This window comes from Thunnus maccoyii, chromosome 10, assembly GCF_910596095.1.
Source record: "Thunnus maccoyii chromosome 10, fThuMac1.1, whole genome shotgun sequence".
In the NCBI taxonomy this organism is placed as follows: Eukaryota; Metazoa; Chordata; class Actinopteri; order Scombriformes; family Scombridae; genus Thunnus; species Thunnus maccoyii.
Genome location: NC_056542.1, coordinates 20,051,784 through 20,078,821, shown reverse-complemented (window position 1 = coordinate 20,078,821; position 27,038 = coordinate 20,051,784). Strand labels below are relative to the sequence as shown.

General features: G+C 40.6%; 1 protein-coding gene across 3 annotated transcripts in view; it reads right to left on the bottom strand.

Annotated features, from left to right (window-relative positions):
- The window catches only part of ptprub (protein tyrosine phosphatase receptor type Ub), a 168,343-nt gene that overhangs the window by 13,591 nt on the left and 127,714 nt on the right, over positions 1-27,038 (bottom strand). For 2 of the 3 annotated variants that reach the window (XM_042423347.1, XM_042423349.1), the window contains 11 exons: positions 22,356-22,392; positions 18,906-19,044; positions 17,900-17,923; positions 17,458-17,612; positions 16,533-16,720; positions 10,051-10,123; positions 9,871-9,947; positions 5,386-5,422; positions 4,383-4,480; positions 1,858-1,974; positions 699-853 (listed from right to left, as the gene is read on the bottom strand). In XM_042423347.1, coding sequence (XP_042279281.1) covers positions 699-853; positions 1,858-1,974; positions 4,383-4,480; positions 5,386-5,422; positions 9,871-9,947; positions 10,051-10,123; positions 16,533-16,720; positions 17,458-17,612; positions 17,900-17,923; positions 18,906-19,044; positions 22,356-22,392 — 1,100 coding nt within the window. The remainder of the gene's footprint in view (positions 1-698; positions 854-1,857; positions 1,975-4,382; positions 4,481-5,385; positions 5,423-9,870; positions 9,948-10,050; positions 10,124-16,532; positions 16,721-17,457; positions 17,613-17,899; positions 17,924-18,905; positions 19,045-22,355; positions 22,393-27,038) is intronic. The other variant, XM_042423348.1, reaches the window with a different exon arrangement.

The window sequence follows — 27,038 nt, the reverse complement described above, 5'->3', positions numbered from 1 at the left end:
CTGAGTTAATGGAAGCTACACTAGCAGCAAAGGAGAAGTTAGAAAATTCTGTTACTGTAGTAGCACAGTAATTAATAAAATGAAGTATCTTGTGAGCTACGTGCAAATAATTACGTTTGGTTTCAAAATCTGAAGAAATAGTTATATTTGCATGTATAGTACCAGTCAAAAGTTTGGACACATTTTCTCATTCAAGTGAATGGGAAGGTGTGTCCAAACTTTTGACTGGTACTATATATCCATAAAGGGTTTAAAACAAGCCAAGTCTTAATTTTGTCCAGGTAGTTTCTCTCATGATCAGCGTTTTTACATTTGACATTTTTGAACTGAGAATTACATTTGAATAATGACATACTGTATTGCTTTCTATATAAAACCTAAAGGGAAAAGAAGAGAAAAAAAACATGTCAGGTTGCTTTTCAAACCTTACACTAGTTTCCCCATGGCTGGGAAAAGTAGTTAGCGTAGCCTAGCATGCAAGGCTACTGAAAAACAGCCTACCAATGCTTCTGGCTGCCTCAGTTAGTCACACAATTCTTACCTTTCATGTCATAGTGGTCCCACGTCTCTAAAACTATTACTATTCTATTACAATATGTTAAATATACTGATTATACTCTATGAATGATTTGTAATAAAACATTTGTTGGTTTGGTTTTGTAACAACAGTTTACAGCAGTTAGTAGGGAACACATTACCTGCAGTGGACCACCACAGGGCCAGCATCAGGAGGTGTAGAGGCTTTCACTCTTCGTATAAAGGCCAACAGTCCAGTAGCGTGATAGGGCACCCCATGCTCAGGCCAGGATGTGAAGTGGAACTGACGGACCTCGTGCTTGGTTGAATATCCTCTCTGTCAACAGAAACACAGTACACATTAGCATTACATGTGAAACGCTACGTTTTTATGGCTTGCATCCTAACCATGGTAGCCTACAGGCCCTTTTCTCATCCAAGACACGCTTCCACCCATTCAGAGATGGCCCCCCTCCGTGATAGATGTGACAGATTTTTCGGTTCAGTGTGAGGACAACCAGGACATTATTTACGTGGGGTGTTAGGTCTTCTAGGACAGTTAGGCCTCTGGGCATCACATGCTTGTAGCAGCTGTAGTGTGACAGACACGCGGAAAGGAATTACTGAGGCTCTCGGAGCTCAGGGAGGGCTGGGAGGTTTCTCCTCTCTACTGGGAGGCTGCTGCAGTCACACAGCAATTTCTTCCTCTGTACAGAGATGACAAAGTAAAGCGCGCAAAGCAAAGATTTGTTGAAGACAGAAATCCAAAAAAAGAAAACAGCTATGAAAAACAAGCTGTCACCAGCTCCCAAATTCTTGCCGATTTGAATAAGCAGCAGCGTGCGTGCCCATGGAGAGCGAATGTGACAGGGTGATGATAATGCTGTGTTTGTGCCACTGTCACTCCAGCGTTGCTCTGAGCCCTTCCAATGAGAGATCCCCCGGGAGATTGACAGCGAGGAGGCCATCAGGGGCAAAACACTGTAACAGCTATGTTGGAAAGACGGCAGGGGCATTCAAATAGCTACTGGTGTTAATTCCTCTCAATTTAACATGTGGCCCTAATGCCCATCAGCAGTAAGTCCTGTCAAGTATCTAATCCCTTCTATTAATATACCATTTCTAATTTTAATTCATACTTTACCAGGTAACAGAAAAACACGGCCATTTATTTGTTTACATCATTGAGTCACAGAAATGTAGGGAACAGAAATAAAGGACGTGCGGTTAGCAGCATCGATTCCTTTGTACCCATTACATTTTTAAAACGAGAGTGTTATGACTTGCATTACCAAATGCAAGAGACAGTAGGCAAAATTTAAATCTTTAAGCTACACTCACCCTCTCCAAGGCAAAGGTGCGAACTGTGTATTCAGCCAGTGTCTCTGTCTTAAGCAGAGTGATCTTGATGTCACCATACATCTCGCTGTCATCAGGCCAGTATTTACAGCACTTCACCTGTTTAAAAACCAAGACACAACCAAGTTAAACCTTGTGTTGACATTTTTGGAAATGCTCCTTCAAAACTGTGAAAGCATGCTGAAGATGCAACATGAAACTACGTAGTCTACTACCATGCTAGCAGCTCCTTGAGGATGTAATATACATGTAATGTACAGCGGTGCTTTAACCTAAATGCTAACGTCAGCATGCTAACATGCTCACAGTGACATCCTGATTGTTTAGCCCATATAATGTTTACCATGTTCACTATTTTAGTAATAAACACAAAGTACAGCTAAGGCTGATGGGAATGCCATTAGTTTTGCAGGTATTTGGTCAAAAATCTAAGCACATTTGGCCTAACTAATGCAGTGTATGGAAAGTTAAGGGATCACCAAAGTCATCACTATTTATCCTGAAGGGGACAAGAATGTCCGTACAGAATTCTGACAATTCATTCAATAGTTTAGATATTTCAGTCTGGACCAAAGTGGTGGGCCAACTAATCAACATCCCTAGAGCCAAGCGTGTCTAAAAAGTCTGTTTTCAAGTCTGTTCTGACTTGAAATCTTTACAGTTTTTATTTAATGAGTATATAATTATTTTATTAATCTGTTGTTAAACATGAACATCCTGTTCATTTTCTGCTATTAAACAGTGCATGCAGGTGGCTCCGTTCCAGTAGAAATCAGTCAGATCCAGTCAATGTGGTCTAAGGTCATCACTTAAGTACATAACATAATCATAGCAACAATCAACCAGCTATTTCACAACCCAACTAGATGCTCTGTCATGTTTGCTGATGAACTTGCAAAGAGTTACAGATTAAGTTAAGGTTTGCTGGATAAATCAAGTGTCACCGTTATACCCTTGCTTTGGCCAGTTTTGGATTTCCAAGGATTAAAGGTCCTTTCCATTATCAGAAGTTTAAGCACTGAATTCTGAGTGAAAGCATAATAATCTTACAGGATTAATTCTAAAAATTCATCTGACAGCTAAAGAGATAAGATCATACCTGCGTCATTGTAATTTAGAATTAAGTGGTTATAATAAAAAATATTAAGTACCTCATTTGTTGGTTTAACTAGAACAGATATCCGTGTGAACTTGAAAATGTACAGAGGTAACACTTCAAATGCTGAGGAAGAACAAAAGCAGCATGTTCCTCTGCAGATATTTCATCTCAGAGGGCAAAGAAAAGAAAAGCACAATAATCACATAATGGCGGGAAGCATAATGAGCAGGAGGGTAGCAATCTTTTTCACCAACACCAGGCACAAAAGAGGCAATTTTTTTATTTAATAGAGGTGTTATTTGGATTCAGACACACAGACCAGTCCTCATTTGTTGACTGTTCCCAGAATTGTTGGGATGGAGAACTAAATTGGATGTAGGGCTAGAGCTAGAAAAATGGTGTCATTTTAACCATCCGCTGAGGTAATACGCTTCTCTTGCCTAGACTGAAAAGGATGGGGCACTTTTCGTCAGAACTCATACACTACAGGTATTTATGTGAGGTGGAAAATAAGAATACTACAGTATAGCCATTAAACTTTTGTAGCCATGCAGTGTATATACAAGGACAGCAGCCCTTGATACAGTATAAGGCTCAGAATAGTTTTTATAGCACATTTTATGGACTCTATAATCATTATAATCTTGACATAAATTTCTATAACACGCCATAGCAATTTTGTGATGCTATCATGACAGAAATAAGGGATAATCCATGTATTAAAATGTTCAAAGAAGAATTTACAACTGAACAATAATGTTGTTTATTTAATCTGTACTAAAATGGTGCAGGTAGGCAGATTTTTTTCACGTTTGGGCAGAGCCAGGGCAGACGTTTCCCCCTTTTCCAGTCTTTGTGCTAAGCTAAGCTGCTAGTGTTAGCTTTATATTCATCATACAGACACGAGAGTGGTATGGTCTTGTCATCTAACTCCCACAGGTAAGCGAACAATCTGATGTCATTATGAGGAGGAAGTAGAGGTAACACTGAAAATGAAGCAATCAGAGCCAGCTGAAGCCCTGGCTTTTGACATTCAGGAGCATTTTTACATATGTTCACCTCGAGTTTTGGACCTTTAACCATGTAAAAAATAGACATTTAATATCATAACAGTATAAAAGTAACAGAAAATCACAAAAAGCATATGTCCTCTTTAAGGTCTCTACTGCAAAAGCATCATGTGATTTGTAGGTTTCAAATACAGTAAATGCGGGACATCTTCCACTGAATGAACAGCTTTTTGGCTGCCATTTAGATGCACAGTAAGATCTTCTGCGATCAACACTTATCAAACACATGAAAGCCTTTCACACACCAAATGTTTCGTTATGGTGAATGTGGGATGTTTCTGAGCACAGGGTGGAGACACGAGAGGGAGAAAGGGGGGTGGGAGGTTCACATCACTTACCCTGCCAACCTCCACCAGCTTAGTGATCATGACGATGCTGAAACAATTTTCCTGCCACACCATCCTCCAAAAATCATAAAGCGTCTCCTGCTTGGGTCCTAGTAGGAGGGAGGGAAGAAATAACAGAGAAAGAGACAAAAAACGACTGCATCAAAGCCTGCCCTCTCAAAAAGGGAGTTCTGTTGTGAAATCTCGTATTATTGTGACCTAAGTGTCCTTCCTCAGACGGCAGGGTACTGATCTCTCAAGATTGTGCTGTCAATAAAGCTATTGGGAATTCCAGGCAGAGGGAAGGGGCGATGGGTAACAAAACAACAGCAGCTGATGATGAAAGCCCGGAGGACCACTCATTGTCATCTGAGGAGGAGATGCTTAGGAAGCAAGATACAACTTTAAAACGAGGATCACGTAGGAGAGAAATGCAGAGAGACAAAAACACTGCTGACATTTTTTTTTCTTTTTTACAAGTTTCATCTGCCTCTCCCTGTCTCGCTTTTGCAGGAGGAAGAGGAGGTGCTGGTGCAAGATAAGCAGAGCAGACCTTGAGTGACTTTGTGATGGGAACTCCCTAGAAACAGATGCTCCTTTGGGTTTAGAAATTTTAAACTCACAGAGTCCAACTGTCCATCAGAACCAACTTTGTATTTGAGCAATGGAGGGTGAACTAAAGGCTCTCCCTCCAACAATGAATATAACGCTCCACATGTCACAAAGATTGAGTAGCTATAATTAATGTGTTTAATTATTCACCTCCTCTCATGATTAATTCATTGACATCACTAACACATCCTTCACGGGTTGGTAGTCCTACTATCACCTTTGGATTTGCCAAAGAGATGGTTTTGGCAACGGGCTGTGCATGAGTAGGATAATTGGCCGGATCATCTTCAATTTATTACACCCCAGCAAAAGGTATCATCCAGAATGCACACACACACAAGACAACTCATACATACACTATAGCCTTGCTATAGTGCGTGTGTGTGTGTGTGTGGATACTCACCCTGAGTGGCGATGAAGTGGTTGGATCGATGGTAGCCCTAAAAAAGAGAAGAAGGATGACATGCTGAGTAAGCAATCTGCACCTCAGGAACAGCTGTATGGGACGGTGTCTCTCTGTCTCACCCTTTTCCTCCCGTCTTCTTTGCATTTCTGCTCTCCCACTGACCCACTCTCTCTGCAACTGTGAGACGTGTTTCCTGTATAATTTTCCACTGCTATCTGACCTATCACTGATTCCAGGCTACATCTGTGCCCTCAAAGACTCCACAGAGAGTTTGGAGGAGTTGAGGCAACACATTGTAAATACTGCATCTTGACAAACCGGTGTTAAATCTATGAAAAAGTGATTCCTTCAGCACTGTTTTTTTTTGGGGGTTTTTTTCAGTGGCAAGTCAGGTTAGCTAACTGAACAATGTCTGAATCCCTGTGACAGTCTAATACAGAGATATGATAAAGAAACTAAAGGTGTAGGCTTCTCAATTTCAGGTGTCTGATTTATTTATCAAACTCAACCTCAGAGTGCTGTCCCATAAAAACAAATCAATTTTCATTGAAGATACAATATGTACTACATCTGAGATGATGAAGTTCACAAACCAAAACCACTGAATTCTTCCTGTAGTGCGTCTTCAAAACAAGTCAAACAAGTGGAGGAATATCTTACATAGGTTTCCCATAAATGCATGAAATCATCACCAACATAAAGAATCTTAAAGAGGCAAAATCTGATATGTACAGTATTCTAAGATCTTTAATATCAAAGGATGTGACAGCCTTTGATATTGATGACATATATTTTTTTTATATGGTGGATATGGGGTGAATATGGATGAACAATGAAATGTCACCTCTACAGCCTTAAGGGGAATAAACACATCAGAGACCACCTGGAGGACTTTGAAGGATGGACACTTAAAGGACGAGCAAACTGTTCAAAGGAAGTCCTCCTGAAAATAGGCAGTGCTTACTTTATCTAACCTTGCAGAGCTGAGTGAGACACTCGTTTCAGAGACATCCCTTTATGAAGACATCACCCTGAAAACCACACAGGCATTGTGGTTCACATGTTTTTTTGTCATTTCGAAAGGAGCAGCTGGAAAAGATAACTGATGCCCCAATTACCTTACACGGCTCTGCGGACTGGAGAAGGCAGGGCGGGAATAATCTGAATAAACTCCCAAGCCCACCGGCTCTCATCAAATCAGTGTGATGGGGCAATCCATGCTGATAACAGTTTTTATCTTTTTGCAGAGGGCATCTTCCTAATATGCTGAGTCTGTCCACGCTGCTGATGGATTGCTAAACTGAATTGCACCCAGTCAGATAAATGGGGACATGTTTGAAATGGAGATGGATGACCAGTGCTGTGAGGCCTGCTATCCACAATTCCTCTGGCCCCGGCCAAACACTATCAGCATGTATGCTACCACTCCTCCACTTAAGACGGTCGCCATAGCAACTAAACTTCCTGAGTCTTGGCCACTTATGAGAACTAACAAAGACAGCAGGGTCCTCTATCCGGAGAGGACACATCTCCTTGTGTTCATTTAAAATCATTAGCTAAAAGGGCATGTTTTTCTTTTTCCTTTTTTTGTCAAATGTGCACGAACCTGAAACACACTGACCTTTGAGTATTTGTGGATAGAGGATAGTGAAAAGAGAAGAGGGAAGTGGCAAGAGAACAGGGGGGATGAAAGGGTTGCGGGGGGAGGGGAGGGGGATTTAGCGATGGCAGGCAAAAGAACGAGCAGTGAAGTACTTACTTCCCTGTTAATCCGAATCTACAGGGTCCAAGGTCGAGGAAGTGGGGAGGGGAGTAGAAAAAGAAGACATATAGGCTAGTTAATGAAAGACGCTTTTGGTAAATAGCAGTTTTTGGTTACAGACAGGTGGGAGGAGGTGTGTGTGTGTATGCATGCGTTTTTGTGTAAGTGCAGCAGTACTGAGGGTTATGTGTTTGAGCGCTCATTGTTCACGGTAACTCATAACTTAGGGGTCAATGTTTCTCAAATGAAAATTACTTTTACTTTCATTTCATGCTTTTTAATTTGTGCCAGGGAATTTTTATCTTAAAGTGAGTAGAAAAAAAAGAAAAATCCTGCTATGTCTCACACAGATATCACGCTGTTAATTGGAAAATGAGACTAACAGCAATAGTCTCTGTATTTTATTGCATGTTGGATTATAGCACAATTGGCAGGACAAATAATTTCACAAGGGCATGTTTATGAAGTAAGTAACAAATGTAATGTGTTGGACTACAGCACTTTTGAAAAGGAGTTGCAATGCATGTAAGTAGTTAATCTTTAAAGCCCCTGAAAACTTGGATCCTGATCTGACGTATTTCTCTATAGCATTAAATATTCATGACTAGGACCACATCAATCAAAGTTAAAGATAAAGGTATTATTTATTAGAGGTTTAACACTCAGCTATTCAGCTTCATTAGGACTGTGTGGGTGTGGTTTGATCATATTTGATTGACAATAGCCTGTCAACATAAGTAAACAACTCCACAACTGTTATTACATTGTTTCAAATGTTGCTTTCTATGATTGTTGCACCAAAATACTGTATATTATATATATTTCCAACTGAACCCTGCCCACTTCAAACCAATGAGAAAAGCAGAGGAAGAAACTGAAATGCCAAAAAATCTCTCATGTGAAATCATCAAAACTTTGGCAGAAAATGTGTTTTTATATAACCCAATTGCTCACAGTAAGAGGGTGATTAAGACTCCTTTGAAATAAGTGAGATATTAAAACTATTTTTTTTTTTTTTACATTAACTACATTTACAGAGGACTAAACTAATTAACAGCATGACGGTGTATGTGTCTGTCTATACATGCATGTGATTTGGGTTTTGTGGCCGTGCTACACCTGTCAGTAAGACCCTGTTACTCTTTAAATGCAGAGGAAATGTAAATTACAAACAGCCATGACGCACTGGACGGCTCTTCATTTGCAACAAACGCAGGGAGCTGTCAAACATATGCAAAGTTCTGCACCTCTTCAACCAAAACACACCGCAGCCAAACAAAGACTCAGGCATTAAGTGACAGAGAAAGAGGAAATGGAGAGCTTGCACTTTCTCACCTCTGTTTTAAAAGTGCAGCAATGTTTCAGAGGGAGGAAAAACTTTTCTATTTAACCTCTAGTGAAATAATCGCATGTTGTCCAAAATATGCTCCACTGTGGTTAAGTAGTTACTATTCAGCTTTCCGGGTTGGCCTACCATGGAGTCACATCACTGACACTGACATCGTAGTGGCTGCTGAGTGGTGTTTTCCCTCTAATGCCTGCACCTCCGTGCCCTAAGTGCTAATGGAGACCCTCACAATAACTACAGTCCTAACAGCAGGCCAGGTTTTTAATGCTCTCTCATTGTAATGAACCCTCTAAAAGCATCTCACCACTGGCTATTCTCTACAGAGAAATAAAAGAGACGAAAAAAGCCCTGTAGTGTCAACATTTTGATGATACAATTTGTCCAAAAAAGGAGGAATCCAAATGAAATCAAATGAGGGCTTATGCACCTAGTAATTTTATCCTCCTAAAAAAATATCTTTCAAATCTATAACTAAATCTATAAAGTTTTTGACAGAAACAGAATCTTTCCACTTCTTATCAACCTCAAACAGGAGTGGGAGTGCATCAGCATGCCTAAAATTCGTACAGCGAACCATATTTGCTTTAAAGTAGTCCCATTGAGAGGAGTGCAAAAAAAATCTTGTAAGATAAAGAAATTGTATCAGATTGGCAGACTTCCCTCGACATAACTCAAATGAGTAGCAAAAGCTGACAACCCCGCTATAGCAAATTCACAACGGGGAGACAAATGCAAACATCTATCTGCAGTATATCTGGCAGCTAAAACTGTATTTACCAACATCTGGTTTGACTTCTTCAATACTACCATCTAAATATGCACTTCTACTGACCGAATAAACACAGCCTCCTCTAGCTTTTATGAATGGGAACACGTATGAATGAGACCTTGTGTGACACATTAGCAACATGTACATGTATTTCATATGATCAGTGAGAATGTTACTGTGGTACTGCATGTGTGGCAGATAGTTAAGGTGAACAGTGGAAAGGATCATCTCCTCCCGGCCCATCCAGAGATTGAATAACATCAATCACGTCTGTTTAATTTAGGGGGATTTGCGGCATCTTACAGAAAGGTTCATCTCCTCTGCAAGGCATTAAATGCATTTAATAAAAGTGATAGCAGAGTAAGTCTGGGTCAGGGATGCAGGGCAGCAATTGACAACCATGACATCTGGCAAAACACTGCTAAGAAGGGTGTTTGATTGGATGAAAGCGTCCAGGTGAAAGTGGGCCAGCAGACTGGTGAGCTTACAGGAATGAGAGAGATGGACTGTGGCTTTGTAGGGTGTGAGAGATTGAGACTCGGTAAAGGTTGACAATTTGTATCCCATGTAGAACAGTGGCAGACAAAAGAGAATTAGACTTACATCGATGTAGTTAGCGTTAATGTAGTCAGAGTTGGGGTCTCCCAAGAGGGGGTGGAGCTTGACTCTGTGTCGGTCATCTGAGATGGATAAAAAGAAAAGGACAGAGTGTTGAAATAGAAACTTTTCACAATATTTTCCGTTATTTTTTTATACAGGATATAATGCGTTCTGATGACTTACATCCCGACAAGGTGTCATGTCTCCCTTTCGTTTTCTCCTTCTTCTTTGTGCAGTCCCAGCCATCAAAGAAGCTCTACAGAGATGAAAAGGACACTTGTTGCAGATTATAGATACTGGGTCCGTCTACATTAAGCACTCAAACATCTTAGATAAACACTAATCACGGTTTCAACACATCTTTTATTTTGTTTTAAGGTTGATAAGGAACATTGTGTTTCATGGCTAGCGTGATAAAAGCCTGTTCTCTCAAGCACGGCTGAGGCTTAGATCAAGAGCCGCTGTATCCAAAGGAGAGGTTTGGTGCTTCATGCATGATATGTAATTAAACAAAACAGTGCCATGAGCATTGTATAGTCCTCATCTGATCCCGAAGCCCTCATGAGTCATGGGCCGTCATTGCACCTATTCTTGTAAGAGCCCTCAGCATTAAAGGTTAGAGTCAAAATATTAACCCAGTGGTTGTATTTCAATTTCTGGGTTAAAATTGTGTCTACACAATCACTGAGAGTATCAATGAGATACATCAAAATAAACCCTGAATTTATTTCCATCACAGCTGAGGCTCATGGAGGTAATGACATAACTCTGAAATCGACCATCTGCTAAACCCCTCTCCCAAACAGTTATTGTCTGATTATAGCTTAGACTCTCATGGCCAGACCTATCTCCACACTTAGTTTTAGCGCTGTGCCAGCGCTAGAGAAAGGTCTGGCGTCTGGCTGCAGCCATTATCATTCTGCTGTTTGGGAAAAAAATGCTCTGGCTCGTTTGTATTTCTTTAAACCAATCACAATCATCTTGGGCGGCGCTAAGCCCAGGATGCAGTGACAGTGCCCTTGCAAAATAGTATTTGGGGGGGGGACGCTCCGCAAAAGAAAACGCCACATAAAACCATAAAAGACATATGTCGACTATGTGATATGACTTGTGGTTGTGCGTGTGGTTGCATGTAGTAGTGTGTAGTTGCGTATAGGTTACTAGCTCGGAGGTTTTTGTTGTTGTTTCCTGTAGCGACAGGGATTTTGAAAACCCTAACACACAGATAGCGGAAGGGGAGGAGAATTCCAACTGAAATAGTCAGCCAATGGCAGGCTTAAACCCACAATCTACATCAGGTGAGTCCGATTATTATAGCTTAGCAACCATATGCATGGCAGGCCTGTCAAGCTTTGGATTTCTCCAAATGCTGAAATGGTTGTTAAATGGGGCTCTAGTGAGAGTCGTACGAATTAAGAATTTGGAGAATGTCATCTTTTTTAGACATTCCAACACACAAAGGCACCTTGCAAACACTCGCACATATGCCACACGTATTGCGACTCCACCTATCTGTTGCATTATCGTTGATTCTAAAAAAAGCAGGTGGGAGAATCAAGCATAAAAGCCTTTTTTAAACTCTGGCCCACAATCCTGGGCCAGAGTTTAAAAATGTAAGCTAAGCCTCAATGCCCCCCCTGATCAGTAACTTTTTCAATGCTGCTATATCCAGTATACCAATCCCTGTATGGATATATGACATCTAATTGTATCTGCTCAGGCAGGCTGTTCAGCTGTATTATATCACACATCATACTGAGCAACACATCTTCTCATTCCTCATCATCCACCTGCCTGCACGGATGCACGGGCGAGCACTTACTCTCACACATCGTCATAAGCCACTTTTAAGCGTCCACTGTGGGGCCAAATTAAGCCTGCAAATAGCCCCTTCAGATCCATGAACAAAAACACACACACACACACACGTCTATACCAGTCTTCCCCCTGGGGTTTTCAGCCACTGGGGGAATTTGGTGAAACTCTGCCCAAGTCTGCATGCTGAGCAGAGGATTACAACGCAGTTCTCCCCACAGAGAGCCAAGAACCAGCCAAATCCTGCATGGGATTACACCCTCCTCCTCACTTTTTCCTCCTCTTTCCGTGTGCTCTCTCCTGGGATATATTTCCCGCTCTCTCTCTGAATCCCTCTTTCTCTTTACCTCTATCTACCTCTCTACATCATTTTCTCTCCCTGTCCACCCCTTCCTACTTTTTCCTCCTCCCCCCCCTTATATTTTTGACACTAGACCTCTGAGCTCTCTTTGTTTCTCTGCACACCTCACACCTCTGCTCAGCCCTCTAGAGAAATGAGAGAAGCAGGGAGAGGAGAAACACAGGAAGAAAAACTGAGAGAGAGTAGCAGTATATTGAAGGGAAACAACACAAGCCTGTGAAAGATTGATTAGAAACCCTCATTGGCAGGGATCAATGAGGTGGGTTTGTTAAGAGGATCACATAAAATGAGTCAAAGGAGATGAAAGAAATTATGACACAGTCAAGTGCAGTGTTGACCTACTACACTCAGGTGGCACTAACTAATCATGAGGCATTTCCTTTTTCAAAAATTTTAATTACTTGATTTGCAATCAACGTCATATTTTATTATGTGCGTCATTTGTTTCCCTTCAATAACAAGACAACTGTGGACATGCTGTCCTCCAAAAATGTCCCTTTTTAGACCATTGAGTAACTTTTCTGTCACCTTCCTTTGACCTGTAACTTTTGCAATCCAATGAGATTCATTTCTAATTTCAAAAAAGCTAAAAAACAATGATGGGATTAATCTCGCCATGTTAAATCAAAATCCAATCAGAGATATCATACATCATTTATGATAAAAGAATCGAGCAGAATAATCTCCAGAATTATAATAATCCAGAAATAGAATAAACAAGCCTGTTTCAAGCTACCAAAAAGGTGCCATGAGTTAGCTGCTGTTATTTAGAATGAGCGCAGTAATTCAGTAGCCTTTGCAGCAAGTAAACTTTGAATCGATGAGTCCATCATCCTTCCTAACCTCAGCCTCAGGGTGCAAAGTGGTATAATGAAAGTTTCAAGTTCTCCGGTAAAGCTCTGCTGTTGTTTTGTTGCTGTAAGCTTCTGCAGTGGGGATATGACAGTGGTGACAGCAGCTGCCACACGTACAAGCCCCTTTACAACTCATTGTAAATTCTTGATCAATGTTTTTACAAAACTTAGGTATTCTTTGGGGAAATAAACGCCTATACTTGCCAGGGGAGGGTAATATTATACTCCTCATCATTGTCCTTCATGATGGAGAGAGAGACTGCATTAAAAAACATACTTCAGCATTGAGAGGGAAAAAAAAACACAAAGAGGTGTGTATTGATTTTTTGAGTGGAGTGTGTTTTGCCCGTGAGGGACAGTTTAATGAGTCTACAAGCAGAGTTCCAGAGGGGGAAACTATGAACCAGAGACAAAAGATTCTTTTTCATGAATGCCATTGGCTGTGGGGTGACAGGAATGGACTTCTCCCCAGGATGTGATCTCCACTCTCAGCCACAATTGTTTCACTGGGGAGAGGTAGCAGCAGGGGGATAAGCAATGTTCTGTGAAAGAAATATTTTTGTATTTATGGTTCAATTTGGGACTAACACTCCACCTGCTCATTCTTTTGCAACCCCCCGAAAAGAAAAAAAAAAGCTGATTTGGACCATTTCCATACCAAGTTCCTGGACAATGGGCTGGCCAATTAGAAGTTTGAATTAATGGTAATTTTGTTCCTTATGACTGCCAAGCCAGCAATGCCAAATACTCACTAGAAGATGAGTTTTAAGGATCTGAGCATAAGCAGGATCATTATGGAGCACTGTCAGACCTCTGCTATGAGAGGGCTCCAACTTCTGACCTCCAAATCCAACATGATCGATATTTTTTGATATTTTTACAGTAATATTATTTGACTGTGGCCAACATCAAGAAGGACAGGATACCTTGTAATATGATATGTCTTCCTACTAACCAACATCTAGCATGTGCCATTCTTAGCAGTTGCTCTATGCATCAGATTGATGGTTACCTTTGTGAATTATAGAGCATTTATGTTGCCCTATGTACTGCAGAGGGAGGTAAATACTAACATTGCTTCTTAGAAGAGGTTATTTGGAGGTTATAGGGCATGGGAGATCTCTTTCCTCACATTTCTTCTTCCGTACTGTTTTATCTCTCTTCCCTACCCACTCAAGTCTCCCGGGCTCCCCCGCCCTCTTCTCTCTGCTACCCTACAATCTGTTAGCAGTGGACAGGGACTCACTAGCTAGAGCACCTCCTGAGACGTTTAACCTCATCAGGCCTGCCGTCATGACAGAGGTCTTCTATGGACCCAAATGAGGATGATTTATTCATACTTTCAGCAGCAGTGTGATCCAGATGCCTTTTTAACCCTGCTAATTAATTTCAGGGGGTGGTGAGGAGGGTTCATGGATGAAGTCAGAGGAGGATTGATGGGCTCCCACACCACACCACTCTCTGCTCGCAAGAACCATTCCATGTTAGCAGTTAGCAGATATTTATTCAACATGTAGTAATTGCACATAATTCTTCTAACTACTAAGGGTGTTTTCACACTTGCATTTTTTAGTCTGGTTAAATTGAACTCTGGTTCGTTTTCTCCCTTGGTGTTATTTGTTTGGGCAGGTGTGAACGCAGTAATTGCACTCAGGTGTGGACCAAAACAACCTCACCAAGACCCTTTAGAGGAGGTGGTCTCGGTTCGGTCTCAAACAAATTCTGGAGCGGTTCATTTGTTGTGGGAACGTGATCTGACCTTGATCAAACCTGGCTGCTATGTGTACTCAGCAAGTTTGAGCGAAACGGCTCCCGTAGCCAGGCGAGCTTTGCATAGTGGGATGCAGATGAGCAAATTTAACAGTTGCTAACAACTAGTCAGAGAATGAATTGAGGTCAGGCCTAGACTAGCGCCATGTAGTATGTTGTATTTGGCCAGTGGACCTCCTTCAGGGCCTTCTTCCTGTGTTTATGTTCTTGATCCCACCCCAGACACATCTGACCAATGAGTGAACATTCTCACATGGCTTGTGGTGCTGCATTTTGGCTCCCTTGGATTTTTCTCTGTGTGAACAGACACTGATCCAAAGGGAAAACGCACAAAGTTCACCAACTCATCCACCGATTTGCACCAGAGCTAAGGAACTATAGGTGTGAAAACATCCTAAGAGTTCCCTGAACTACTAGTTTTCAGGCACCTGTACTGGCATCACACAGTCGCAAAATCTTTTTTAGTCATTTTCACCTGCTTTCTTGAGTCCATCTAGAACAATGCTTTCTACCCCAGCAGCCTTTTAACTTGCAAGTTTTCTGTTAGTAAAAGTGCCCCTGTTAAAAAGGCATTGAAGTGCAGTATAGTTGTACTGGACTTTATAGTGAAGAGGGAGATAACCTACAAAGTATAGCTTTGTCTTTTGTCTTTGCTACAACCTCCCCTATGGCAACACGCTCTGAGCAGTAAATGAAAGAATGAGATCATGGATACAAGAGGCCAAAATAAGTAGTTTCGACATGGTGGCTGGCCTCACTAGGACAAGGAGCTCAACAAACTTGGGGGACTTTGATGTCCAGATGCTGCTCTTCCATTATGCCATACTGGCATAAAGGAGTAAAATGACACTTAAGGATAGAACCAGGAAATCTTGAGGAGGTTATACCTTCCAGCTGCTATAAAAGCACTTGGACAACCCACAGAAGAAGAATCTTTCCGCTGTGACTTTAACTCAGTTAAGGTGCTATAAAATGGACACATGGATTAACAGTAGGTTATAGGCTTTTGATTATATAATAATTTAATTGATTAATATATTAATATAGTCATTGATTGATTGATTTATTAATATAATATACATATTAATATGATTGATTTGTGAAGCCGGCTATTGTATAACAATGAAAGTCCTATTATTCATACACAGTAACCAGCTGTTTCAGTGAAGATACGGACAATGACCTTGTCCATCATTGAGCAAAATAGCTGGAGCTGCTTTATGTTTAAAAGTCTTTGACTCTATTTCAGTGACATTTCTCAGGTGCTCAAAGGTGTTTCTGCCACAACAGTGTCAGCATGACACTTGTGTTTCCACAGATACTGCACTGAACACAAAAAACCCTCCGTACAGCAAACATTCTTTTCCCCATGGGAACCAAAATGCTAAAACATCACTGACAACCAAGTGTGGAAACAATTTAAACTTAAAATAAGTTACATATACATGATGGTAACTCAATCACTCATTTTCAACATGAATATTTGAGAAAAAGTGAAAAGGCCTCCAACTGTGATATTGGATTATGTATATCAGGGCTTTTTGAATATTCTTGTTCTCTCGCTTGCTGTATTTTGGGAACAAAAGGACCAGTTACAGTCATGCTGTTGAATTTACAGTGAAGGTTGGTTGCTGAAGTCACAGTGTGAATACAGAGATTTTACATTAAACTGTCCTATAGAATAATGGAGTCATAAAAACTCTCTCTTACAATTGTCCAGAGTACTTGACACTGGTGCACCACCAGCAGTACTTTGTATCGCTCTTAATTTCATGTAGTCAGAGTGTAAGGCTGAGGTGTAATAGCTGTCTCTGTTGCCTTATCTTGTAAGCGTGTAGGAGCAGAGTGTAATAGCGCCCTTTCACCTCATACTCCTGTTTAAAGCCATAGCCCTCGGCAGTCTTCATCTGGTTGATGTGCTGGAGAAGGTCAGCCACTCGGACGGCAGGGTGGAGCTGCCCTGTGTGGTAGGGGGAGCCTTTACGTCCACACTGGTGCCTTGGGGAGCCTCCCAGCAGGCTGCTGGCCTCGTTCACTGTACTACGAGCATCACCTGCACCAGACACAGTCACATTTGCAATTTCAGTGCGACTGCAGCTGAAAAGTCTTGTATAAGAGAGATTATGATGTAAAACATTAGATAGTTTTTTAAACACTTTGTGCTTAGTTTGGGATGACACGCTTGTGTTATGTGCCAAAATATGCTATCATCACATAATGACTCACTGAATGGTGACACTGACACATACAGTAAACTGCATACTGTAAAGATTACACTTTGATACGGTTTTCTTGGCAAAGATGTCTTCATAATAGATCTTATGTAGATGTGACAGCATCTCTGTCTTGAATGATGTGTGAAGCCAACTAAGATCTGCACCACCTTAAGAGTAAACACATCTGTCTTTTCTTCTCTGTGAGACTGACAATATTAGAAAGAAGATCAAGATGAGAGGTACTGACAAGAATCACAAATCATTTCTTTTGATTTATTCAGATGGGTTAGTTCACTTGTGCAATTCTCATTTTTTTGCAATCTTATGAGATTCCTTGTGTAACACCTGCAGCTGGTGAATAGCGGAGGGTAAGTTGTACTGAAGAATATTTTTCACACCAGATGATAATTATCTCTCAGAATGATTCAGACATTTATGGAGTGAATGAGTGACGGTCAACAAGATTACAAAGTGAGGGATGATAAACGATAAGCTTGAAATTGTAGTGCGCAGTTGTGGTAAGCCGGTAGGTTTACCTACCGACTTACCAGCTTACTGAGTACATTTTTCTTACTGCGTGTGCCGCAGGTGTGTGCATCCATGAAGGAAAGGGCCATTCTTTCATCTTCTTGTAGGGTGCTCTGGTCTGTAAAACTGCGCTCCATGGAGCCCATATGGCTCTTCTCCTGGCGGTAGGTGATGGGCGTTTTATTCATGTTCACTGGCTTCCTATTAATGGATAAAGAAGAGTAGGGAGGAAAAGAATGAGATACACAAAAGATAGACAGACAGAGACAGAGAGAGAGAAAAAAAAACAACTTTATGTTGAGTAAGAAATAACATTGAGATACAGCAGACAAAAAGGAGAATATGTAAAGATTGAGAGAAACAAAGAGAAAAAAGACGATAAAGCACGGAAAGAGTAAAAAAAAACACTTATGATTGACAGCCAGAGCACAAGCATGTATATGATGGATCACAAAACAATTGAACAGAAAAGAGGTGGAGTCACTTACGGATAGTAAGAGTAGTAGTCCCTTCTGGCAAGAGTGCAGGAGAAGGAGAAAAAAAAATCAAGAGAAAGAAGAGATGTAATATGAAAGCAATGTCAGCTGAAGGCAGAATGCATTGATTACGGTGAAAATGTGAACCATCCTCTTCTGAGCTCAGCTGTGCAGGCGGCCACATGACACAAGCAAGTGTACCAAGCATTTGCTGACAGACCAAACCACAGCGATGCAGAAAATGTGTGTTTCCTTCAATCGAATATGTCTCAGTGTTACACTTCAAGGACCTAACCACGTGGTTTCCTGTCACAGCAAATTTAGCAATCAATTCTCTAGGCGCAAACTTCATGGTAGCTTAGTAGAGCAACACGGCCTAATGTGCAGAGTAGTGGTGACTTCCAAAATCAACATTATTCAATATGACCCAGTATGCTATGTCAGCCATTTAATAATGATTACTGGAGCTCTGAGTAACTTTCCATTTGGCGTGGCAGGTTCTTTAGATTTAAATACATCTTATTTAAGTAAGATGGGTTAAGCATTATTGGAGACTCAGGCAGAGCTACATCTGCAGCTGAAATAAATGCCGAGCAGGAGGTGTAGATGATCTACTGTAGACCTGTGGGATCATTGGCTAATAATCTCTAAAAGCACACCTTTTCCCACCCAATTACCATCTCATTTAAGGGTCAGGCCTCTGCTTGGTGTGCGTAATTAAGTGGCTAATTGAATTGCAACCGCCTTTAATTAAATACTTCACACCTAGATAGGCTCTGCAGATCAGAGTTGTTTGGTCCCTCTGGTACACCATAAGGGAATGAAAACAATGCAGCGCTGACTGTTGGTCCAGCATCTTCCCCAAACAAGCATGACCTTTTAGAAAGTTCAGCAAGTATGAAAAAATAATTACTGAGATGTTCCAAAAGAAAACATGAAGGAAAAACAATGAGGGAGATGCGGTGCGATTTTGCATAATGAGGCATGTTTGTATTCAGGGTTATCAGCGGCCGTTTACCCTTTCTTAATGATGATGATGACGGCACCCAGCAGGAGGATGAGGACTACCAGACCTCCAGCGCACACCCCAAGAATCAGCCCCATCTCCTCCGAGTGTTGGGACACCTCCAGAGCCTTGCGGTGATCTTTGCAGGCCGCTAGAAGCAGGAAAACAGATGCACATTAAAAAAGTATTTCAGTGCTGAAGAAAGGATTAAAGGGAAAGTTTAAAGCAAAGAGTGTGAAAAACTGAATATAGAGATGGGAAAGCAGAAAATCCATAGCTTTGAAGAACTGTTGACTCATACACACAAAACTTCTTTTCTCACAAGTGTAGACGTTTCACATGACAATACAGACATTCACACTTATCCTGACAATTGAGAGAGGATCTGCTGAATCATAATGGTCTTAACGCCAAAGCTACATTTCTATAGCAGTGGTATTTTCAAGAGGTATTTTCAGATAGCTGGCAAAAATGAAAGAGACACACAAATAAAGCGGTGACAGTGACTGTCCGTGTTGCCAGCCCAACAAACCTGCTGTATTCAGTGATACATAACGACAACTTGCGCTTGACAAACAAAATGATTGTCTTGCGAGCAGAATACAAGTTTGATTGTCTGAGAGGTTTTCAATCAGCCTTTTAGACTTCTCAAGATTTATACTGGTGTTTACACAAGAGGAAAATAAGCATTTCGCTACAAAGACTGTAGATTTAGAAGAAAACTTTTTTGAGGCAGTTGCAAATATGCCTGAGTAAGAGTCACATTCATTAGTTACATACAAAAAAGGTTTGTAACATATTGTTCTTTAATCTATTGTTAATCCTGAAATGTTACAATGACACTGCAATGCTAAATTGTTACCTTTTCATATTGCAACTGCACATTTTTATGATATGATACATGCACTAAACTTTGGCCCTTGCAATACTGAATTAGATATTATATTTTTTCGACTAACAAGTCATCCATACGGCCCTACAGTATAATCTCAAGGTGCCCTGGTGTCTGTGAGCCACTGGAAAGGTCGTTATTACAATAGAAGGTTATTCATTTCTCTGGCATAAAGCTTCATACTTATGTAAATGGTGCTGAGAAGTAGATATTTCTTTGCCTTGTTCTAGGGGCCCACTGATCTAGTTTTTTCCTGTGTGTGTCAGCCTGTCCTCCAGGCCTTGACAGCCCTGAAACTAGCCCTTCTGAGCTCATTGGAACAGTACAACCTCATCTCGAGAGCGGTAGAAAGTCAGAGCAGGCCTGGGGATAGAGCTCTATCTTACAGCCTGCTGGGGAGGAATCAGATCTGGGGCAGGGAAAATGAAAACAGAGCCATGTTTTAGCCCAACTATCTGCAGCCGTGGGCACTTTACGGGTGCTTTATAACCCTCATCCCAAATAAAGCTGAAAGTAGGACAATATCGGTTTATTGTTTGGCAGGATTTTTTAATCAATGATGGGTGATATTAGAAAGGAACTACTCTTTCTCAAACTGCTCACGACAGTGGCTTTTTAAGCTGCTATCCCGATGTAACATACTATTCCAAAAATGTGACATTTCTGCGTGTGCTTTTAACTGTATAGAGCATCTGACAGGTCTATTTTATTTTGCAGTTGTGTTAGCAGAGGGTTTAGTCAGACTGTGAATCAAATATGATTTTTATTTATACTTATTTCTTATTTTAGGTGATTCTATATTCACACACAGGGATACACTATCATCCAAAGGACACCTTTGTGTCTGTGAGTTACTGTAACTGAAAATAACAGAAGATTTCCGCCCGTCTGGAGGTGCACTGTTCAAAAACAGCTGCTGCAACAAACTCAGAAGTTGCTATTTATTTTATGCTGTGACTTCATTTCAAATCACATGTACAAGTGAAATACACAGATACTTTATACTGCCTAAAAATGTAGATGAGGAGGTGGAAAATCAATTTTAGTTTTCTGACATTTTGGACAGATAAGGCGGTTTTGCCACATTTAGCCCCGAAATTTCTATTAAGCCAAACATGAGCATGAAATAGATTTCCACATGAATCCATGCACCTGCCAGCTGCCCGATGGTGGAAATTGGCACTTAGAGGAGAAATGGAAGTCTATTGTTGTGTTGAGGCTGCCAGAGGATCCTTAATTAAACTGTCACCTGGGAGTTGAAATGTAATCTCCAGCTTTGTTATCCAAGCCAGAATCATTTGCCTCCACTTTGCTTGTGATGGGCTGCTTGATAATAACGGCTTAGGACCCGATGATGCAGAAGCTATGTTAATGGTAGAGAGATCACCGAGATCACAAACAGCAACAAAAAAAAAAAAAAAAACTCTGACCTGTCGCACCTTGAAATTGGAAATAACCCCTGATTTTTTTTCTTATCAATTTGCCTTTCATGGGCTTTTTACATCACCCTGCATGTGGATGATGTAATGCTGGCAATTTTTTAAGCCCTTACTTTCCATTGTAAAGTTTTCTCTCCTCCTTCTTTTGTCTTATCTTTTCTCACTTTTTTTTTTTTTACATATATTATATTCACATTGTATTTTTTTTTAGTTCCCATGTGCATTTCTTTCTGTCTTTCTTTCTTCCTTTCTTCCTTCCTTTCTTTCTTTCACTCCTCTCTTTCTGCTGTGAGAAAGCATAATTAATCAATGCCCAACCGGGTGTTTATGTGGGGCAGATGGAGTGAAACGCTGAGCTGAAATGGCTGGCCTTGCCTTTTGGCTTTATGCTTGAGGAGAGCCTCATCTCTTTTATTTTTCACTTACAAAAAAGGGCCTTCACCAAGAAAAAAAAGACAACCCGCCAAGTCAATTTACTTGCAAGGCTCTGCTTACTGTTACGGTGCTATGATAACTATAAATACATGATTTTTATTCACCATGATCTGATAGTGTACTGTGGCAGAGGGACTCTCCTGCCATCAGGGTTTGGAGTCAATTTCCCTGCCCTTTTCATGTCCCTTTGAGTCCAAAAGCTGAGGTACAGAAGTAAGGGGGGGGGGGGGGGGGGATGACAGGGTTTTCTCATATTGATAGGCCAAGGTAGCTCCATCTGCAAGTTTTGATCTGGAGGACCCTTCTGGACCGCACTGAGGTCAGAACCCTTTAGATGTAGCCGTCTAGTGGGCTGCTGATGAGAACAAAGAGACTGCTTTTGATATAGTGTGTCCCAGCGCCTTGCCCCCAACAAACAGGATGAAAGCCTGACCTCTAATCCCTCCCTGCTTGTTGCCCTTTTCTCTGAGGCCCACTGCTAAACAACCAAGACTGTCAGAGAAAATTTGTCCAGATCCCCACCTTTGTACTCGAGGAAGAGGTGAATAACAGTGCAGCACTGTTGAAATTACATTCTTAATTTTTCATCTAACAAATCAGAAAATAGACAATATTGCAAAACACTCAAAAGCTATGATTTACAATTCATTCAAGGTCATGCTGTTTGTAGGAGGAGAAATATTCATGTTAAATTACCTTTGCGAGCGATGCGGATGCAGTTTATTCTGGATTCCTGAAAGAGAAAGACAGCACAGACATCAGAGGGGAGGGTGTCACATCTCTTTGCATAAAAGCGTGCATAAAAAAAGACATGAATACTGAGATGAGACACACATATACTGTATATCACATCGAAAATATGACCACTGCAGATAAAAACACATCATGAGTGACTATTAAAATATGTTTACTCCCCAGATATGGAATGAACACATGAGATGCACCACATCTGGAACCAGAGTGCTGTCTCGTCTGCACCGCTCTCTATCATTTCTTCCCAATGATTAAAGATTCAAATGTCTAAATGCGAGTGGGCTCTACTACTCTTCTCTAAAACACATAATTTATGTTTGCAAGGGTCAAAAATAAACTACAGGAAGAAGGATTTTCAGTAAAAGGACAAATTACCTCTGAGTTAAGAGTCCTATTGACAACATGAGACTACAAAATATGTCAAATCTGAGAGCTGTTGGTGATGTGTTTGAGAAAGAGATTAGAGATTCATGCTGAGGAAGAAAAGATGAGAATTGAAAGGGGGAGAGCATAATTAAGAGAAGGGTTTCAGACCAGTGCACCACTATGAAAGGGAATTAATTTTATTCAAATTTCAGCTGATGACATCTCAGTGTTATGAAAAGGACCTTTGTCAAACAACACTAATGAGATCCAAGACTCTAATCCAATTCCATCCTGCCACCTCTTGGAGGAGATGCATTATCAAATTAAGATTTACAGATGGTAATTCAGGCATTATGGGACAATTATGCAAATTTGCCCATTCAGAAATGAGCAAAAAGCGCTCTCCTCAAACTCCTGTTAAATTGCTTTTTTAAATTGAAAATCCATTTCAAGCTGACAGACTCTTAAACAAGTTCTTAACCCAATGGTTTGATCTGAAAATACAGACATGAACTGTAGACAAACATGTTTTCTGTCAAACTGTCATTTCCACAAACCAGTGACAAATATTCACTGACTGTTTTTCATTAGAAAATGCTATTTCAGACTTATTTTCTTCTCTTCATTTATATCCCTGTGGTGTATACCATACCAGCATTATGACAATTAAGGTTTGTTAAGATTATTATTTCCATCACCTGACATTATGGTTCTCCATTGAAGAGAATGTAATGAAACACAATAAAATGTGATGGAGGTGCCCTTGAACTCCAGAAAGTTGTGTTTTTGTCTAATTTTGCTCAGAATGTGCCCTCAGACCATCATTTCTTTTTACTGTACCTACAGTATGAAACTTAAAGAGGATATATCATGCACATTTCCACGTCTATATTTATATTCTAGGGCTCTACCAGAATATATTTGCATGATTTACCATTCAAAAACTCCTTATCTATCTTATACTGGGCCTTTGTGCAGCCTCTCAGTTCAGCCTCTGTGTGAAACAGGCCTTTTAAGCTCCTGTCTTTTTAAGGCCCCCCTCCCGATGAGCCCACTCTGTTGTGATTGGTTAGCTACTGGAAGCTAATCAATCAGCAACTTCTAGCTGCCTGGGACGCTACGTCAACAAACTATGAAACAAACTATAGTAGTAGGATTTCACTACTTTTTCTTGTTCTTGAGTTGACCAAAATATGCGAGTGGACAAAGCAAGCAACACATGAAAAAACCTTTGCAACAATCATAACAACCAAAGCTATGGAACAGACGGATGTTTATGGGCATGTGCAACAAACTGACATCAGCTCGTCAGCAAGATATAAAAAACCATTGTAAACGGAGCATTCAGGGCAGGTTGAAGCCCTGGCTTTTGACTTGCAGGGAGCATTTCTACATACATTTTCCCTCAATTTTTGTAACGTTGGTCAAGTTTAACATAGATATCCAACATTATAACAATACATTAATACCAGAAAATCACAAAAAGCATATAAGGGCCCCTTTAAATCAGACTGTTGTTGCTTTGTGTGTTGGAGAGTTGAAGTTAAAATAAAGTCATTTTTACAAGCTCAGTATTGAATCCATGTTGAATATGTTGCTTTTTCATCTAAATTTACCTTTCAGTGTTCTGAAATTGTGACCATTTTTATGGTGTAATGTGTTCTGAATGTGGTTGAGAACGTGCACTTTAAGTCTCTATCAGGAAAAATATCACCATTTGCATGACTTGATTTTTATTGGTGCTTTAAAATAGAATCTCTCATGATCCTCTACTGTATTCACTCATTTTTAATTAAAAATAATTTATCAACTTATTAATCTACAGTAAGTAAGTTTAAGTGTATCACCAGTTCACATCTACTGCATCTATAGAAATACTGACTGGTGACTTTGAGTTTCTGCGGCACTCACTCATTTATAGGAAATCATCAGAAAAAGCAGATTCATCTAAATACCCCACCCTTTGTAGAAAAAGTGCACATTCAATCATTACAAGATTTGAAAAAATTAGGACACAATACATTTACATCTATTTACAGTAAATGATTTGTTTAAAAAGGCTTGTGTGATGGATAGAAGCTCATTGTATAACATACACATTTGAATCATTGTGTGCCGGCTCAGCACAAGAGTTAATTGGCAAGCTCCAGATTGTGGGACACACATCACACGTCTGGCCGTGTTGTGCCAGTCATGCCAGAGGGGCTGGTGAGTCCTGGCAGCTCTAAACATAAAACACAAATGCCAACATGCAACACAGGGCTCCACAGCACATACTCAAGGTCTTGTATTGTGTGTGTGTTTGAAGTTGGGAGATGCAAGTGTAGAGAGTATATATATGACTATGCTGTGGTGGCCTGCAAAGCTACAGTCTGTATCCATAGTTTTTCAAGTACCTATTTAGATGGATCAATCAAAGCAATTACAGAGGCCTGACAGCCACTCTCTAGATAATTAGCATGAGTAAATGCCAAATATTATGGGTCCCCATATACTGTTCAAACTATTCCCACTGCTGCCAGTGTTATAGAGGACGAGATGCAATGTTGTCCCTCCACAAAGACAAACTTAAACAGACCACACAGACCCTGACTTAATGAACCATACAATTAAATGATAAAATGAGCAAGCCAACAACATAGTTTACATTTTAATAAGACATTCAAGGTGCAAATATCTGAAATGACTGCCCGACATGCAAACTTGAAAGGAGATAATAAAGCAGTCTACAACTACCTGTAGTCTTTATCACCACTGCCATATGCAGAAACCCTTATCAGCAACTGTTTTATGCTAGAAATATGTGACTGCTTTCAGAACTGCTTTCCCTGCCAGCTAGCCTTTCGGTTCAAGAGCAGGTACTGTTTTTTTTTCTTCTAAAATGAGTGGGCATAAGGTAATTATTTTTCCCTTTTCTGTATACAATACAACAACTACAATAAAAATATCCCACAGTACATGCATGTGCTGAATGCATATATGTTTCCGTACAAAATCTAATATAAAATGCTAAAATTCTCTCCTTTTTTTTGGCCTGCATTTTTGTGACAAAGTGAGCTGAGTGCAAAAATGTAAAAGCCCTGAAATGCATAATTGCACTTGGAGGATAAGCAGGAAGACAAAATACAAATAAAAAAATACAAAGGGAAATACAAAATAGCACAAAACACATTTAGACATTGGTGAAACATTTCTGTCAATGCAGGCTGCATGAGCCAAACCTGAACATCTGTTTTGTGTCTTTCATTGACTGTCATTAACACTTGGATGTGACTGCTGACAAAAGACTATAAAGTGAAAAATAATAACTCTGTAATGTTAATAATATCATTCACAGGCAAAAGAGAGCATCAGCGTCATAATGTATTATTTATTGGTCTGTTAGTGCTGTGATTGCTGCCATCTCATGCTTTTTTTAATTTACTTTCTATTTACTTCATGTAATTAGCATTTCTTTTTTTCGCTACAGTATTCATGTGTCAGTTCGTGTTGTCATAACCCTGTTGTGACATGTCCTCTGTGCCCTGCTACTGATTGGTTGGATGCCCAGCAACCAGCTGCCCTTCAACCACGCTGATCTGAATTGAACTGAGCAAAACCGCAGCTTTCTATCTGACACCCTGAGCAAATACACTTGCACTGACAAAAGTCTGATGTTTGAAATAAAGCCGAGTCTGTAATTGCGTGTGTGCAGGCGTGAGGGTTTTTTTCTAGAATGTCTTGTGCTGCCATGAAAACTAAGTTGCTGCCCTCCTTGCACACTGGAATTGTGCCCATTTCGACAGTGACTGCTACTGTAAGTATTTTTAGGCAACAGCGGCAGTGTTTGAAAGACCAGGACAGTGTTCGCTGTGTGATTTGGCACTGTGCTCCACTCATTGTGGGTCATGGATGCTGGCCCCCTGCCAGACAAAACAAAACCTAATCCCATCCGCCGGTAAAGCCAGGCCTCCCCTATCTAATCCCATGCTTAGTAGCCTAGTTGTGTGAAGTGCTCACACTGCACTCCCTCCGTGTGTTTCTCCACTGGGTCGGAAAAAGATGCCACTGGTAAGGGTGAGCCACCCAGCTCTGTTCATGGGACTTTATAATACACAGACGACGGGGGAAAAAAAAAAAAGTGACGTGATCACAAAGTAGCCAGCAACTGACAGGACCCCAATCAGACCAGTGACCCAGCTTGCATGTATTTATTCCCAGCTGAAGGCTGCGTTACCTACAGCAATGTTTTTCAGTTACATTGCCACAGCATGTGAATAT